This window comes from Pinus tabuliformis, chromosome 9, assembly GCF_031772625.1.
Source record: "Pinus tabuliformis cultivar Carrire ecotype Pingquan chromosome 9, CPIR1, whole genome shotgun sequence".
In the NCBI taxonomy this organism is placed as follows: domain Eukaryota; kingdom Viridiplantae; phylum Streptophyta; class Pinopsida; order Pinales; family Pinaceae; genus Pinus; species Pinus tabuliformis.
Genome location: NC_142307.1, coordinates 744,217,289 through 744,234,009, shown reverse-complemented (window position 1 = coordinate 744,234,009; position 16,721 = coordinate 744,217,289). Strand labels below are relative to the sequence as shown.

Genomic DNA, 16,721 nt, shown 5'->3' with positions numbered 1-16,721 from the left:
TTTGTGCAAAAGGACATGGAAAACTCATAACGCCTAAACCTAAGAGAAGGCAAGGTATGATCACTTAGGGTTCGCTAATATATTGCATGCAGAAGCAACTATTACATAACTAAATATTTGTAAACCTGTAAAAACATAAGGAAAACATATTGGAACCTTTTCATTTCCACAAGCAGCTAAATGTCATATTCAGTGTATAATTTTGTCTGGCAAGGTATGGACCATGGAATTGATATAAACTCCTTAGATGCTGCATTAGTTGTTATATTGATATAAACTCCTTAGAATGCTAAAGTTGGTGACATTCTGGTGTATGTTCCACATAGGCGGCAGCAGAGAAGGATTTCAAACCAAATCGAATGGTGGTGGTTGCAAATTGTGTCGAGGCATTTGTGAGAGAATTCTTTGATCAGAATCCACTAAGTCAGCTGGGTATTGTTATTATAAAAAATGGCGTTGCACATCGTTTGACAGATCTTAGCGGTAGCCCAGAATCACACATTAAAGCTTTGGGAAATAATCTTGAATGCTCTGGAGATTCCTCTCTGCAAAATGCGCTGGACCTTGCTCATGGTTATCTGAGCCAGATTCCATCATATGGTCATCGGGAAGTTCTAGTCTTGTATTCAGCACTAAGCACTTGTGATCCAGGGGATATCATGGAAAGTATAAAGAAATGCAAGGATTCGAAAATGCGATGCTCAGTGGTTGGACTGTCTGCAGAAATTTATATTTGCAAACACCTCTGTGAGGAGACGGGAGGATTCTATTCCGTGGCACTTGATGAGGTGAGCTTGACTGGGCAATAGCTTTAAACAATAACATGCCATTTTTGCATGTTCCTTTTGTGACTGTTTAATGTTTATTCTGTAGTCACATTTCAAGGACCTTCTGCTTGAACATTGCCCTCCACCACCAGCCATAGCAGAGTTTGCAGTTGCTAGCTTGGTCAAGATGGGATTTCCTCAGAGAGGTGCAGAAGGAGTTATTTCTCTTTGTGCTTGCCACAAAGAAGTGAAGATAGGTGGAGGATATACATGTCCCAGATGCAAAGCACGTGTGTGTGAACTTCCAACCGAATGTCATATCTGTGGTTTAACTCTTGTATCTTCTCCTCACTTAGCAAGGTCATATCATCATCTTTTCCCAGTTACACCATTTGAAGAAGTACTCAGGACATCATCAAATGACAGGCTTCCAAGGACTTGCTTTGGGTGCCAACAATTTCTGCCAAATCCAGGTAAGGAATTTGATATGCGAAGTTCATTGAAAGTTAAAATTGAAAGATCTAAGTAGATTTGTTACTGTTAAATGTTTTGAATTTGAAATCAAGGTAAAAATTTGCAAATTCAAAAGTCAGGGTTCAATTTTCATTCGAAGTCCTAGAATGGAGCATCATTTGTGTTGCCCAAGTTCCCAACACAGTACTTAAGCTGCATAATATTGTCTAGAAAAAGAATATAGTTCACAGCTGCAACCACTAAAGCTTCTGTTTGAAACCAATCTTTGAAAAATCCTGAAACGTGCTGTGCAATTTCTTAAATTCAAACTCAGAAATATTGGCTTTCATAACAAAAGTAAGAGGCAAAATTGATAACTTCACACTAAAAAGTTTTCAAGGGAATGTGTTTATACTAGATAGGTGACTTCTTGTCTCCATACGTCATACTCATCAAGTTCTTAAGACAACCATCAAGATGGAATCAGGGAAGCTTTGACAAAAATTGATTTTGCATTGTAGTAAATAGAACATTTGTTAGTATGTAATTTCTAGAAACCTGGAATAGAACAATTACCTGCCCCATCCCAGCGAGGCTGATATGTTTCTCTAATAGGTGCATTTGGAAATGTACATTGAAAACAAGATGCCCCTTTACCACCGGTCGTAATGTATTGGTTTGCATAACTCAAGTCACCAACCATTAAAATCAATGAAGGATCGTTTTTAACAACATGATCAATAGTGGTAGATGAATTGCTTGTAAGACCCAAATCTCCTATTACTGCTATCCGATGAGGATAACTATGTGGACTTGACAAAGGTGGGGTAATGAAAATATGTTCTTCACTCATAGCTGACAAGGAACTGTCGCCACACTTGTAGTAGTATTTTGTATTTGAAGAAAGACCTGGACCAATTGTAAATATTCAGACTTCACTGTCCCATCTAACAGTAAATAATGTCAACCTTCTTTTTTTCAAACATTTATTCTTTTTATACAAGTCTCACACTGAGCTAAACAGAGACACATCATTCAGCAGAATAAATGTCAATATGTTTAAATTTCATCAATTACTCGAGTAAAGAATATTTTAACAATATTTGAATTTTCAGTCGTTAAAAAATATATGTTCAGAACCAACCACACTATACCCTTCAACCTCATTGGAAAAAACTAGAAATACCCACAGTAATTTTCATTCAGATTTTTTTTTCTGATAAGAACCAAGCATAAAATGGTTACGATATTTAGAGTATGAGAAATAGTTTTTGATTTTCAAATGGTTGAACTTTTTGTGCAAAAGGACATGGAAAACTCATAACACCTAAACCTAAGAGAAGGCAAGGTATGATCACTTAGGGTTCGCTAATATATTGCATGCAGAAGCAACTATTACATAACTCAATATTTGTAAACCTGTAAAAACATAAGGAAAACATATTGGAACCTTTTCATTTCCACAAGCAGCTAAATGTCATATTCAGTGTATAATTTTGTCTGGCAAGGTATGGACCATGGAATTGATATAAACTCCTTGAGAGAGAATGAAAAGTACCACCCAACTAAGAGGGAGTGTTGAAAATTGGTAGCTGTAGTCGGTATTTTCATTGGCAAATCAAAGAGGAAGTTTTGTATTTTTGAATGTTGACCAAGTCTGCCAAAAATGCACAAGTCCGCCCCACGCAAATGAATGGGTTTGACCCTAATAAATACAAGTTTGTTGACCTCACATTTGGCATCTCATCCATCACATCATTCGATCTGAAACAAGGAGAAGATCACAAGTGTGAAGGAAACGAGATTTGACTTCTACGTTGACCATTCTTTTGACCTCTGTTTTGACCAATGTTGACTTTGTTTGTTGCTCTCTGTTTGACTGAATTGTTGATTGTTTTTGGAGGCCGAGAATTTCAGAGATTTGTTGACTCTGTTTGACTGAGCTTCTTCTCTTGTTTCTGGGCCGTTGACTGAAGGTTGACCGCATGTCAACTCTGTGCTTTGACTGAGATTTGATGGGATTCGTTGACTGTGATGATTTTAACTGAATTTTAGCCCTTCTGTTCAGCTTACTCAGGCCAAAATTTGGCCCTTCTGTTGTAGACTTGACTTTGACCAGTGTTGACTGTATTCTCTCTACTTTGACTTTGACTAGGAATATTGAGGTCAGAAAATTGGAATCTTGTTTGGCAGATTCTGATGTACATTTTGATGAACTGAATTCTTTCTCATAAGGAAATATTGTTGGATTTTCCCCTTGTGGGTTTTGCCCTGGCAGCTAGCCTAAATTTTGGTGTCTCTTGTCTCATTGTTTACTGTGATGTCTATTGTTATATTGAAGAAAGTGAATGGTTGGAATTTTTCATGTATAACTGCTTAGCTATTGAAATTCTATAAGAAGACTAATGTATCATTGGAAGTAATTATCAATTTGAAAAATTGTACTAGTCTTGATTGCACTAGAAAAATCAACAATAATAGTACTGAGTATATTATATTGAGAGAGATTTGTGTTCTTGATAGAGTGAAAATTATATTTGTTGATCTATTGCTTCTAGCAAAAACATTGGAGGGGAATAAGGAGCGATGCTTAAAACCATTGCAGAACATAATAATATTGTCTCTCTAAATTATCTGTTCATTTTGACATCTCAATGTAATTGACTTTTTGTTTGGTACCATCAACTTTATAGAAAAGTAGGCCTGATTTTTATTGCTTGCATCAAGTAGATTTGTTTCTTTATTGCTTGAAAACATTACCATGAACTATATATTGTGATAATAATATTTTTTTGACTAGTAGAAATTTATTCTGACTTGTAGTTAACTGGATGCACAGGAAGCAAAGTTGGGGTGCGACTTGCTTGTCCCAAATGCAAACATCATTTTTGCTTTGATTGCGACATTTATATTCACGAGAGCTTGCATAATTGTCCTGGTTGTGAGAGCTCGCCAGCAATTACATTATAGAGAAGCTGTAGAAGGATGATACTCATCATTTGCTTGGCAGTAAACATGCCTCTGTTTTTTCTCATTCCTCAAGAAATGCTTCATTGACCTCGGAAACATATTTCCGGACTCTTCTGGCCAAAGATCACTCCCTTTCACCAATTTCTATTTTCTTTTCTTGAATCAAATTATGATTTTGGGTAGGCATATAATTTTGGCATTTATGGTCTCTGCCCAAATTATGTAAGCTTGGTTGTGGGTCTGTCCCATAGCTTAAGCCATTGTTTTGGAATGTTGTAGTAAATTAAAGTATTAGTAATTACTATTATTTAATAGTATGCTTGGGCTTTTCAAATTATATGTTAATTGGCAGATATGTAAGGAAGTTTGCAGTTGATTGTTGCTTTGATATTTCATATTTTACAGTTTCTTTCTTGGATTGACATTGTTCAGGAAATTATTGAAACTTTGATGTGTGAAAAATGGTGGCATAATTAACGACTACAAATATGTTTTTATGCCATTACCGAATGGCCTAGTTATTTATTTATAATATTTCCACACCCCCCTGCTTAAAGTTGCAACCAAGTGCGCTAGCAGAACCAAATTATACCTATTCTCCTATGACCCCCTCACCCCCTGACACCCCGTTTTGTATAGTACAATTGATTCTATGTTTAATTAGGATTACAGTTTGTAGAAATGTTGACATCTTTGTCATATATTTTCGTGAGCAATAGCAAACATTGGTGGCTGTGTATCCACAGTATTCCCCTTAATTCCGTGGATTTCTCCAAACCAAAATTTCAAAGTATCAACACTTCTGGGAAATGATCTTCGACTAAATAAATTCAAGTACTTGCCTATCTGTTAGAGATTTTATGTGAACAATTTTCTGAGGCTGTCCTACTTTGCTATCCAACACAAACTGAAATTTGTAGTAGTTTTTGTTCTGATCTAAAACCAAAACAATTCTTTTGTTCAGTAATGGCTTATGCTAAGTTTGCCTTCTGGGTTGCATAGATGTTCATCTCTTGGGAAGATCATATTATTAACAAAGCCACATGAACCACCAAATTACTGTAAAAAATCTGACCATGCTACGTAGATTCTGCACTCATGAATTTAACCTAAAACCCTAGATAGCTAAAGCCTAAAACTAAAACTGATAATTAGAAAGCAAACATGCAAATTTGAATAATCAAATCATCATGGTGGGTGTGCACTGCTTCTTTATAGACTAGGTAGAAGCACAGATATATTGAATCTGGATGTATGGACAACAATGCTTCAATTGAAGGTATTGACCCCTAACCTTAATGTGTCTTTTTGGAATGGATAAATGAGCCAAGTGAAGTGCACCTCCATCAGAGATGAATTGAGGCATGCAAGCATGCGTCCTCCTAGAGATATATGCTTTTCACTAAGACAAGTAATCCACATACATGAGCACCTTGCTTAACTAGGACTCTGCCCTATATTTCACTGTGCATGCAACTAACTACATACAATAACAACTTAGATTTAGAACTGAACCACTAAATAAGGAAAAACATATAAACTGGAGTATTATGGATGGCTCATGCATGCTTGAGCACCTTGCTTAACAAGGACTTCGCCTTTTAATTCAAATACGACAAAAACTTAGATTTCAGAACTGAAGCACTGAATAAGTAAAAGCATCTAAACCGGACTTGAATTAAGGATGTCACATGCGTATAGTATCCCCCATCTCTTTGCCCTCCATAAATGCTCTTGCACCCTCATTCCTATTGTATGGCCCTGTTAAAGGAGGGCCATTGCAGCTGTTGTCTATTTTGTTGGAAGAAGAAAGTTGTTATAACTAGAGCATGATAGGAGCTACAGACAAGAAAATTTAACACTTCATCACTGAGGTAAGCATCTCCACCCCACCAAGCCTCTCTCAGAACATCTTGAAATTCCCTCTTTGCCAGTTTGATCAAGATACTTGCAACTTGATGATCTGTAGGAATATATTGAAGAGCTAGTGCTCTCTTTTGAAATCAGTGTCTGATGAAGCGATACATGATCCCAATGTATGCTTGGATTGATCATGAAACATTGGATATTCAGTGAGTTTGATGCAACTATGGTGATCATAGTGATTCATGGTAATGTTCAAACTCAGTCAACTATATTAATAAATTCCGAAACCATATGGCTTCCCAACTAGTAGAGCACTCTGCCATCTACTATTAGAGGAATTTTAAGGTGAAAGGTTGGTCTCGAATTAAAAAATGCACCATCAACATGAATTTTGAAAAAAACTAATAAGATTCAAGATGATGATGTCAATTATAAGGGTAAATACTTTTGGAATATATTTTCTCAAATATATTTCCCATTTATCTCATTGTTCAACAGACAAATTTTTTATGTATTTCCAATCTATTATATATCTATATATATCGACTTCTGATTTACTCAAATTTGAATGGAAATGAAAAATAGAGCGGATTTTTAATAAACCCTTGTAATAAATTGGAAATACATAAGAAAATTGTCTGTTGAACAATGAGATAAATGGGAAATATATTTGAGAAAATATGTTTTACTTTTATTTGTATATTATTTTCAGTTTATATTTGAGAAATTATGTTTTATTTTTATTTGTATATTATTTTCAGTTTTAATAAACCCTTGTAATAAATTGGAAATATGTAAAAAATTGTCTATTGAACAATTGAGATAAATGGGAAATATATTTGAGAAAATATGTTTTATTTTTGTTTGTATATTATTTTCAGTTTATATTACTGCGGGTCTATGAAACTATGCAGAGTAGGTATTTGTTGGATGTGAAGTTTAACACTGTATAAAACGAGTGCTTACTCTTGAAATATAATTAAAAAAGTTATTTTATTCTCTGAAAATTTATAATTCCTATTTTATTATTTTCTTTAGGAGGTCCATTTTAGATCTCAAAATTTCTTTAATATAGGTGCATTATCATTGAAGTTTGTTTCTTGTTGAATCAAGGAACACACTTGAGTGTATGAAGCAATGCTTTGAAATGCTCTTTTTGTCATGAGCACCACTTGCATAGTCCAAATTTGTAAACCCATCCGAGGTCAACTCTCCTTTGCCAACATACTTTGGACCAAAATGCTTAATGTCAAGTATTGGAGCAAGTATTTTTTAGTGATCCAAAGAGTTGTTTGTGCTCCGGCATGTGTTGGCTTAAGGTGCTCACCGCAAAATAAATATTAGGTTTGATATTTACCAAAAACATGAGGGAATCTATCCACTCCCTATATAAGCATCACTTAAATTTGAATTTGAATAAACAAATGACTTTATATTTGCTACCATAGGAGTAGTTGTGGGTTTATAGTCTATCATTTAAAATTTCTTTAGAATCTCAATTGCATAATGCAACGAGTTTTTATATTTTTTTCTATAAATATAAGATTGTCTACATGCAAGGCAAACATATTAGAATTATCAAACAAAGAGAGAATGAAATTTGCATATGTTTGAATGAAACCCATACCTAAAAAAAACTCATTGATCTTTGGAGTACCATGCATGTGGTGCTTGCTTCAACCCATAAATGACCACTTTCAACCTGAAAACATGGGTTTTATGCCCTTGCGCTTTAGGGTCTGTTGATTTATGCACACCTCCTCACTCAAAGCATTAAGAAATGTTGTTCTACATTCATTTAGTATAAGTGTCAACCAAACACTGATACAAAAGATAGTTAAAATGATGGAGGTATCTTTGGCAACATAAACAAAAGTCTCCTTGCTATCAACTCCATTGTTTTGGGAGAACCATTTAGCGACAAATTCTTTTGGCTTCCATCTTTTGCATGCTTGTCCTTGTACAACCCTGTGGAGTCAATCTCTAACTTGTCCTTTAGTTTAGGCACAACGTTAATTTTAGGTATGTTCTATGTTGAGAGCAAATTTACTTCAATTTTCCATATTAGCTCAATATCAATTCCAGATTAGAAATCACATTTAGCATGATAGTAAAATGCAGATAGAACATAAACATAAATCGCAGAAAACAAGCCAAGACAAGAGGACACAAGATGTGATGCTAGCCAGGGACAAACCCCAATGTGGGGAAACCCTTGATCAATTTTTCTTATATATTCTTCAATAGTTTAGTAGAGAGAGAGATAGTACATATACATCAGAAGTCAACACTTTGACTTGACAAGATAAGAGCAGAGATCTTCACCATGAAGATAACATAATGAGGTAGCTGATCTGATCTCAGGTGAAGGCATAGTTTTAAAAACCGCTCAGAAAAACCGGTAACCGGTCAAACCGGCCGGTTAGCTAGCTGGCCGGTCCGAACCTGCCTAAAAACCCGGTCAGCCTCTGCATTTGCCCGATTTTTGGCCCTAACCGGTGAAAACCGGCCGGTTTAGGACGGAACCGGCCGGTTTGTATCAATCCGGCCGGTTCTGTCCTAAACCGGCCGGTTTTAGGCATGCCCAGCAAAACATCAGCATACAGAGAGGACAAGAGCACTGCAACCATCTCCTTTTCTCGGTCATGCCTATCCATTGCCATGGAGATAAGTTTTTTAACAAAATAATGGTGATAGCTCGGGCAGCCCAGATCAGAAAGATCAGCAGCTGCTGAAGCCACATCATCAGTAGCGAAATATTCCTTTATTATTGACCCAACTTTTCCCTTGTATTCCTCCAGAGACTCGGATACAGTTTTACCCACCAGTTGGTGAGATGATTTTAACTTCAATCCTAGTCGGATGCATCTCCATCATTAATTAACAAAAACATGGTTACATTTTTGCATTCAATGGACACTTTCTGAATAACTTCCAAAGTTCCAAGTGCAATCCATTGTTTGGTGAAATTTTCAAAATGGGTTCAATACAAGAGCATCAGCAGAAGACTAAATTCTAATATCAAAGCAGAGTAGATCAATCACATCATATGGTTTTTTGCCAGAACGGGTTCTCTGCACAAGAATCATAAACAGGAGTAACAGTGTGTCAATGAGTGGCTCCATTTGAGCATCCTGTTGCATGCATGTCTAAGAATAGCAGTATCAGACTTGAATTCCAGGAAATCTTTCAACGATACTTCCATATGGGACAGTATAACATAATTTTTAGAGAACAGATCCTATACAATCATCACTAATAGTAAGAGGGACACTAATGAGAAAGCAGTGCGGTGCCATGGAATTTTCAGTTAATCTGTCATGATGGCAACAACTCAGCCTTGAAATTAAAGGCACTCTCTCCACACTTCCATATGCTACAATCCATACTGCGTGAATTTTAACACAACTGGTGATTTTCTGAAAATTGGTCCCATGCACAAGAAGCATCATCTACAGAAGAACAATAATGACAAAAGTACAGTGATTTTCACGAACAGGTCCCAAATCTATGTAAACAAGTTTCTATTCACCAGATAGGACCTCGGGCAGGGCATTTAGGCACAAGTAACTACTAACAGATCAACATATAACAAAGCTTACAAGTTACTAGTAACTACTTAGAAACAACTCCAAGAACCTGGCAGTATATTCTTCATCTATCAGTTGCCCGAGTTTGAGCTCATAGAAATCTTTGGCCGCCTTATCATATTATTCCTAAGATAGATACATCTTAAAAATAGTTTTGTTTCATTAAAAATTAATTATTTAATGTATTTTTTTAAAATCGGTTCGTTTAGACCAAACCAGTCCCGGTTAGACTGGTTCTGGTCGGTAAACCGGTTCATTAGGTGGACCGGTCCGGTCACCGGTTCCGGTTTTAAAAACACTGGGTGAAGGCATATTGCTTCAGCGAATCCTCCAAGGTGACTCCATCACCATGTTGCACCCATCACTGTGTTGCACCTCATCATCATGTGACACTGTGCAACACCTCATCATCATGCTGCACCTGACACTGTGCTGCACCCAATCACTGAGATTCTCTCATCACTATGCTGCTCCCATCAGAGCAATACCACTTCATCATGTTGTACTCATCATCAAGAAGCTGGTGCAATGCATCGTGCTGCAACTATATCTACATGTCCATCATCACCATGCTGTACCATTGTGTTGCATCCATGCTGCCCACAACAGTCATTGCATTTATCATGCTGCATCCATCCAAGTATGCTGCATCATTCACTGCTAGTCTAGGGCTACTTTGGACATCTACATGCTGTCATCCAATGGTCCAAAGATGTCCAATCCACTCACTGCAATATGTGCTTCTAAGAAAGGCTCTTTGTTAAAGTCAAATGGAATGTAAACATCGAAGGTGGATGATAAACATTGAATGTATTATTATTGACATGATATACATTTATAGTACATGTGTGACCGTTGGATTCCACATCCCAATGTCTCTTGGATTCTCGTGGCTGTTCACATTCTACACAACCCATAGAGGATTAGGTGCCCAACATTCCCTTCGTTAATCCAAAGGGATATGTATGAGTCCAAGAAGAGAGTTGTTATACAAAATGTGCAAAAATGCATAGTAGCACTAGGTTGAATGTGCTCTCTGAAATGTTGGTATGGGGGGGGTGGTTTAAGGATGACCACCAACACTGGAATGCTTGGTGCAGTTCCCAGAACTCTTCCAAATCTAGCGTGACGTCGAGGTCTTCTGCTAGAGGAAGCACTCCTCATGTTTTGAAGAGGGAAACCTTCAACCATGAAAGGCAGGTCTCACATTGCATAAAAAGGGAGAACCTCAATCTGAAAAGGGGGGTCTCAACCTGTGATAGTTTAAGGATGACCAACAACTCTGGAATGCTTAATGCAATTCCTGGAACTCTTCCAAAACTGGCAAGAAGCTGAAGTCTTCTGCTAGAGGAAGTGTTCCCAATTCTTTGAAGAGGCATCACCAACTGAAGGCATGCTCAGGGGCATATTTGTCTTTGGCTACAACTCTGAATCTAGTATGGCAGATTGTGGCTCAGGTTTGCTTGATGTGGCTTTGAAGCTTGTAGATGACCATCACTTTCCCCCCCGTCAGATACAAGGTGAGATGATGGAGAAAACTCAACTGCAAGATTGTTCAATACTCCAGAACAAGTTCGGACATATGACTGAAATATCTTTTTGGTTGTTGATGCCCATGGCCAAGAAGCGATCCATCCGAGATGAATCTTTGTTCTTGCAGGAGGCTTGTTTTTGAAGCATCTGTTTGAAGAATGATTGGTTTTATGACAATGCTTACATGGATGAAGATCAAAACAATGATCTTTCGTATGGCCAACTCGGTCACAATGTTGGCATTTAACAATTTTTCACTGCGAATGTGGAGCATAATCTGGAATAGGTGAAGGTGAACTGCAATGAAGAAACCCAACACTTTTTAATTGAATGGGCTTGGAATAGTTTGGAATATGAAAGGACAATTCCTTGTCATATCCGAGACCGTTTTTGTGTTTGTTATGGACAAGCTCTTCCCAAGGTCTGATTATGGGCTTGAGAAGCGTATGTTGAATTTCTGCTTCTGCATTTAACTCTGTTCTTGAGATGGGTACTGCATCTGAATCAATCTTAATCTCATTGATATGATTACTTTCTGGCAGCCGATGGGAGTCAGTCTCAATTTTCTGAATAGAAACAGATTCAGAATGCCAACTCTTTTGTCTTAATTCTTCTTGCTGAAGCTGTGTCTCAAGCTGCAAAAACTCAATTTTTTCTTGTGCATTGTGCAAACGGGTTCTAATGTTAGCAAAAGAATCTTTGTTGATTCTTACTATATCATGATCATAAGAATGTACCTGAATTTTTAAGAACTCTAATACTTCACCAACTTTGGCTATTTAACCTTTATCAAAATTACACTTAAAATTGATCACAACTATGAACTAGGACTTCAACACAAACTTAATGCTCCAACTAGCAAGCAACGATGATTGTAATGCATTCAAAATCCACCAATATTCAACCAATATTTTACAGATTCACATGTATAAACTCTATTGTTTATTAAAACCCTACTAAGAAGAGTATATGAAATTCTTGCTAAATCTATTGATTGAGGGAATGTCCTCAATATGCTAGCTATCTTTAATTCAGACCAAAACCCTTATAGATTACCACATTGAGTATTTCAAGCTTCCGTCCTTAGGGCAGATCAACCTGCTTCAAAGAGAGACGATTGTTTCCAAGGTTATTTCACAAGGTTCAAGATATTCTAAACAAGAAGCATGATCTCATAAATAATTATGTCTGCTGTGCACCTTAAGAATTCTCGAATTGTTTAGGAGATAACGTTGCCTCAGGGACTATCTCAGCCATGCCTCAAGTAGTTCGAAATTGATTATGACTGTACAGACTTGTGCCTCAAGAGGTCGCGCTTCCTCGAAGATGTTACAAGATGAGCCTTAGGGTGACCGATTGCTATAGAGATGGGTGATGAATTGATATCCTAGTCAGGTTGATTGCACCACAGATCCACCCCACCGAATTTACCAGGGCACTACTATGCTTTCGCTGTGGTCATGGGTTCTAGCCGCCACACAAATTTTTTACAGAGAAACAAACTACCACAGAGTGATCTTGCAGAGAGTAAGCAGAGGAAATCAACTAGTTTCAGGATGTCTAATTTTTCCTTCCAAAAAGCCTCACGATAGACCAAGAAGTGACATTCAACCTCAGAGAAATCGCTTTGGTATACGATTCTTGACACTTGGAAGGTTATGTGCAGAATATTGAAATTTGACAAAACCGAGAGAGTATATTGGTTCTTACTGTTAGAATAGCAGTGGCGCAGATATGCGAAAGTGCTAGGTTCCAATCTTGCCAGAAATCTGCCTTCGAAGCTCTGGCGGATATCGTCGTCTGTTACCTCTGCGACCTCAATAAGGCTGCCCACTACTTCGCTGGCCTCGTGGGCATAACGAAATATAACGCCTTCGATGTGATATGCGCCATGGAACATGTGGAGAGAGGAATGGTATTGGGATTGGGCATCGGCTCCACCGTTGCCTTTGCCATGGCCAAAATTGGAGAGCTTATGAAGTTCAGGAGCAAAAATACATCGTGGGCATCCCCACCTCTAAGCGCACTGCTGAGCAAGCCGCTTCTTTGGGCATCCCACTCTCGGTGCTTGATGATCACTGCACCACTGCTCGAATGTGGAGGCACCCTGCTAGAGAAACTGAGTCTCAAGGTCGATTACACATTTTAATGAAGGAATTCCCCCATTTCCATTAGAGAGATATCAATTAAGGATGTTGTCCGACAGTGCCTGCAACATCAAGCCTTTGAAAATGCTCGCAAAACAACACTTGAGAAAAAACCCTGAAACTGCAATAACAAAACTCCAAATACCCGTAGATCAAATGGAACTTAATTTACTCAAATCATTCATCCACGAGGAATATATAATGGGAAATAGGGGATCAAGAACGATTTCGACGATTTTTCTAAAGGTCATGAACACGAGAGCCTAGTTTTCATACTCGACAATGAGTTGGCAAAATGTTGTGGTCATCATAGAGAATATATGCAACGAATTTGAAAAACCAAATGGTCATTGCAGAGAATAATATAGTGACTCCGAGAATTATGGGCTTAGAATAGCAAAACTCTGATAGGGTAGGAGAAACCGAGAGCACAGGGATGAGGCATGGGAGTTACAACAACAAGGACTATAAGACTTGAAAATGACAGGTCCAGACCAAGGGAGACCAATAGAGATATAAAATTAGGGAGGGCAGGAATACGCCTGCAGCTTTGGTACCATGTTAAAGTCATATGGAATGTAAACAACGAAGGTGGATGATAAACATTTAATGTATTATTATTGACATGATATACATTTATAGTACATTTGTGTGATCGTTGGATTCCACATCCCAAGGTCTCTTGGACTCTCGTGGTTGTTCACATTCTACACCAACCCATAGAGGATTAGGTGTTCAACACTCTTAACTCTTCAAGTCAACCTTTCTAATTGCCTCCCACATGTTGCAATATCAAACTGATCCAAACTGGTCAACTCATTGACCCAACATACCTCAAATGTTGTTCCAACCTTGTTTGTACACTGCTGTTTGTGACTGTCTAGTTAGGGCACACTGCTGTAGCATTAGACTCCTCCAACAGACCCCAAACAACCCTTTGAAAGACTGTGGCACAATTTAAGAGAGCCCCTCCCTTGCTACGCTGCTACCTAAGGGCATATGCCAACCCTTGACTACCCTACGCAAGCCCAGCTGTGGTGCTATGGCTTGCGGCCTAGCACAACAACAACTTGTAGCTTTCGGTCCCTTAAAACATGCCCAAAGAAGTGTCAAAATCAACAATGTTTAGCCCTCAAGAACTCGGCCTAACAACTAGCACCCTCGGCCTCCATGACATCAACTCGGACCCTTGTTTTGACCCTAAACCAACCCTTATCTCCTCACTGTTTCTTCCTTCTGTGCTGCGGCTAGGAGACTGCGTTTAGGGTTAGGGCAATGGCCAGATCTCTGTGTTTAGGACTCTTCCTTATTGCGGCTAGGATCCCTTCCTTTAGGACAACGTTAGGAAGCCTTTTAGGACAGCGAATAAGGTCTCTCCTAGACCTGCGATTAGATCTCTCCTTGCTGCGTTATAGTAGCTTCATTAAAGCCTCCTCCATGGTAGTGTAGAGCTAGGGATTCTTCTTATTAGGTTTGCGTAGTCTCTTAGGGTCTCTCCTCCTACCAAAACCCAAAGACAAGTGGAGAGGAAGAGATCACAAGAAGAGTGTGTGTGCAAATGACTAGCAAGCCACCTCTTTTTATACTAAAACGTTGAGCACAAGTGGGCGAAATTTGGTTGTTGGCCGACCTTGACGAATTGTCCCATAACACAAATAAATTGATATCTCCATTAATACGTGTCAGAATTGGATGATCTTTAGATCAATCCTACACCTCTCGACGAGAGGAATCCAACAAAAATATCAACTGCCATAAATAAGATGACCCATGTGGGGTTTGGCCCTAGTTGCCAATTTTAAGATACATTCTCTCATACATCATTCCTCATGATGGAGTTGTACTCCTCTAACATGGCATCCTACGAAACTGATTGATCCATTGCATCTTCAAAACTAGAATGCTTTGCATCAATGATGGAAGACATTAGTGTCACATGGTTCAAAAGCCTCGTGGGACAATGATTTGCTTGAAAATAAATCTTTAAGAGCTCCATTCTTGTGCACCCTATATTATTTTAATAAACCATCTAGGCTTTCTCATTGAATTGGATAGTAAAGAGGCATTTCTTGTGAAAATCTACCCATGATAAAGGAAAAACCTTTAACACAAAGTGAGCTCTGAACTTATCGATGCTTCCATTTGTTGCATGTTCACCCTTGTACAACCCCCTAGAGTTTCACTCCCTTTGATCTAGGCACAATCTCCCATACATCATTACATCATTCTTCATGATGGAGTTGTACTCCAACATGACATCTTGCCGAACCTATTGATTGGTTGCATCCTCAAAACTAAGAGGTGTTGCATCATTGATGGAAGACATTATTGCCACATAATTCAAAATCCTTTTGGGAGGATGATTTACTTGACAAGCACTGAGCTCCAACTACTCTTGAGCTCCTTATACTATTTAGGTAAACTACCAAGGCCTTCTCAGTGAATTTGACAACAAAGACAACCCTTGCACCTTCAAAGGCTTGCTTATTTAACTCTAGTTTTGTTAGAATTTGTGGATCAACCTTTGGGACAAGAGGCTCCTTTACCTTAATTGTTCATTGTTGTTTCTTAAGAATTGGAGGACCATGTATCCTTCTCAAAATTGTGAACTTTGCTCACAACTGCCCTAAGATTGGATGTAGATTTACTAAACTTTAGAGGTCTTATTGTAACCCGCACAAATATTGGGAACTAAAAGCAAGGTGCGCTACTTGAGGCTTCTTACTTGTGAGTGCCTCCTTTGGGATCTTGTCCATGAAAACTTTGAGAACACTTGTTCAAACTAAAGACAATTATAAGAAATCCATTTGACCATATACACATTGATGGATCAAGATCATGTTTTATATAAAAAATTTAAATACATTTTTTTCAAAATTATTTCTAACTAAAAGAAAATGATATAAAATATACAACCAATTTAGCTTGTAGTTTACTATGTACCCCTTGGGTGAGAGACTAAATTGTACCAAGGGATAGCATATAGTTTCATGCATGAGACTAAGGATATATATTGCTAATGTTATAAAAGATTTAAAAAAATTAAAAATAAAAGTTATTGAATGAAACTACTATCAACTTTGGCAACAACAAAACACTCAAAAACACTAATAGATGAAACTTATAAATACTTCCTATTTTCAATTTTTTTTATTGGAAAAAAAAATACCAAAATTATACAACTAAGCCAACTTGTAGTTGAAACCTAACCCGAACTTTTTGTGACAATAAAACCCACTCCACAGCTGAAGGATGCTGATTGGCGATGGCTTTCAAGCTCCTGGGTGGGAAGTTAGTTCGTTGAAGAGGTAGGGAACATGAATACATACATCATCACATTACATAACTAGGATTAGTCAGTGGGGAAGAAGAAGACCAGTACAGAACATAGAATA

The 16,721-nt window shown here is 37.8% G+C and overlaps 1 protein-coding gene across 1 annotated transcript in view; it reads left to right on the top strand.

Moving 5' to 3' along the window:
• Window positions 1-4,527, top strand: part of LOC149150857 (general transcription factor IIH subunit 2-like) — a 28,766-nt gene extending 24,239 nt beyond the window's left edge. Inside the window, exons 2-4 of the mRNA XM_089439979.1 lie at window positions 327-788; window positions 874-1,240; window positions 4,060-4,527. Of these exons, the coding sequence (XP_089296105.1) occupies window positions 327-788; window positions 874-1,240; window positions 4,060-4,190 (960 nt within the window). The 3' untranslated portion in view covers window positions 4,191-4,527. The remainder of the gene's footprint in view (window positions 1-326; window positions 789-873; window positions 1,241-4,059) is intronic.
• Window positions 4,528-16,721: the final 12,194 nt, after the last annotated feature.